The sequence below is a fragment of the Penaeus chinensis genome, chromosome 1 (genome assembly GCF_019202785.1).
Source record: "Penaeus chinensis breed Huanghai No. 1 chromosome 1, ASM1920278v2, whole genome shotgun sequence".
NCBI classification, from domain to species: domain Eukaryota; kingdom Metazoa; phylum Arthropoda; class Malacostraca; order Decapoda; family Penaeidae; genus Penaeus; species Penaeus chinensis.
The window spans coordinates 8,767,457-8,769,956 of NC_061819.1; the positions used below are offsets into that span (position 1 = coordinate 8,767,457).

Sequence of the window (2,500 nt, forward strand, 5' to 3'; positions counted from 1 at the left end):
ACATGATTAATCAAAGCAAATTAACCCACTAACAGGAGTACATCTAACACCTGACATCACTGGCACACAAGATGGCACCTTTGGCACTATCTGCTTTTCAAGTGGCACGGAGCCTAGACTCTTTGGGGGGAAGTGTTTCGTACGTACCCAATGCTGTGAGAGATCGTTCAGCTGATGGTAAGTTTAATTTTATTCAGTGATATTGTTATTGATATTAGTATAAGTATTAGTATTGGTATTAGTGCACGTATTCACTAGTATTAGTATTAGTATCTTTATTATTGTTATTATTATTATTGTAATTGTTATTACTATCATCATCATCATCATCATCATCATCATCATCATCATCATCATCATCATCATCATCATCATCATCATCATCATCATCACCATCATCGTTATTGTTGTTATTATTATTACTATTGTTGTTGTTATTATTGTCGTTAGTATTGTTATCATCATTATCATTATAGTAATAATAAATATTGTTATTATAATCGTCATTGTCATCATCACTATTTTTTTATTATCATTCATGTTAGTAAAATTACTGTTATTATCATAAGTAGCAGTAGTAGTAATAATAGAAAGGACTCTAGTAGAGTAGTATCAGTAGGATTAGTAGTAATAGTAGTAGTAGTAGTAGCAGTAGCAATCGCAGTCACAGTAGGAGTAGTAGTAGTAGTAGTATTGTTAGCAAGTTTATACATTCATTATTATTTCATAAGTATATCCATATATGTTGTTTCTCGTCATATGTCATTCCTTTTTGAGTGCTTGCTTTTAAGTGTGTGTGTTACCGCATGCATGTTCATCCATACTCACGCGCTGTGCTTTAAAACAGATTCCCCTCCACTTAAATAAAAATATGTCCCTTTAACACACGTCTTTAACGCATGCTTATTACCAGTGTCATCTTCCACATTATATACCCTAACAGTACCAGTACCCACATACCATTTATCATTTATCTTTACCCAATTACCACGGATCATACCCTTTTTACACCTATGTCCTTCACCATTTACCTTTATGCAGGTGCCACAGCTATCCAAGTACAACGCATCATATAACCGTTTTTACCCATTTCTCCATACCATCTACCTGGCCCTACCATGTCCATTCCATATACCCCAGATCGCTGCCCAATACCTTTCTCCACGCACCTTTACCCAAGTGTCACTAATAACCAAATGACACTAATACCCAAAGGCCACTATTACTCAAGTGCCACTAATACCCATAAGTACCATCATTCATATACCCCTTTTGCCCATATATCAAGACAATTTACCTACCATTTACCTACCATTTACCTACCATTTACCTACCATTTAACTACCATTTACCTACCATTTACCTACCATTTAACTACCATTTAACTACCATTTAACTACCATTTAACTACCATTTAACTACCATATAACTACCATTTACCTACCATTTTCCCTCTTGTCCCCTCAGGTGTGCTCGAGGTCGAAGGTCGAGATGCCAACAGTAACCTCGCTTTCATGGCATTCGTGATGGCTCTTCTCGACACTGTTGTCAACATAGTCAGCACCATCAACGACAACAACAACAACAACAATGACAACAATAATAATAACAATAACAATAACAACAATGCTAATTTAAATGAGCTTGTGGCCATGAGCGAGTGAGTGACGACTTTCGTAAAGATGTTCACTTCGAATATTGGAACTTTCTTGATGTTAATATTAGTATATTTTGTTTGGTGATATCATTATTAGCTCATGATAATAACGGTATCGTTACTTTTATAATTATCTCTTATCATTTTGCTTCATAAATTTCGTGCATATCATATAGATAGATGAATGGATAGATATACAAAAAGATAGATAAGTAACTAAATAAATGGATAGATACAGATACAGGAATATAATCATAATAAATGGATAGATACAGATATAGGAATGTAATAATATAAGTGTATATATAATTTTCGACCTGACTCAGTGTCATAAAAGCACTTCAAGATTCAGGAAATAACTTACGCCTGTCTCCCGCAGGAACACCAACAACAACATGGTAACTGGCAAGACGCTCTTTCAGCGAGTAAGCCGTTTCTTGCAAGACGCTGTGACCACCATCACGGCGCCTATTGTTTCTACTATAAATTCTCTTCCTTTCATGCCTTCTTCTTCCTTTTCTTCTTCATCATCATCGTCGTCTTCTTCGTCTTCTTCTTCTACATCTTTTATTCCTGCTTCTTCTTCCTCTTTTTCCACTGCTGTGGTTCCCTCTTCGTCTTCAAATTTTAACTCTTCTCTCGCGCCTCCGCTTTCTCCTTCCTCCTCCTCCTCCTCTTCTTCTTTTATTCCTTCTTCTGTTTCGTCTAAATCTTCTTTGTTGTCTGGTTCTCCCCCCTCACCGTCGTCTGTGTCTTCTGCGTCTCATTCATCATCTACTTTACCATCCACTCCTTCGCCATCTGTCAGTGCGAATTTCTCCTCGTATTATTACACTTCTCCTT

General features: G+C 36.3%; 1 protein-coding gene across 1 annotated transcript in view; it reads left to right on the forward strand.

Annotated features, from left to right (window-relative positions):
- LOC125029079 (putative protein TPRXL) overlaps nucleotides 1-2,500 on the forward strand; it is a 3,763-nt gene that overhangs the window by 912 nt on the left and 351 nt on the right. Inside the window, exons 2-4 of the mRNA XM_047618845.1 lie at nucleotides 36-177; nucleotides 1,468-1,660; nucleotides 2,037-2,500. The exon at nucleotides 2,037-2,500 is cut by the window's right edge and continues 351 nt beyond it. Coding sequence (XP_047474801.1) covers nucleotides 72-177; nucleotides 1,468-1,660; nucleotides 2,037-2,500 — 763 coding nt within the window. The 5' untranslated portion in view covers nucleotides 36-71. The remainder of the gene's footprint in view (nucleotides 1-35; nucleotides 178-1,467; nucleotides 1,661-2,036) is intronic.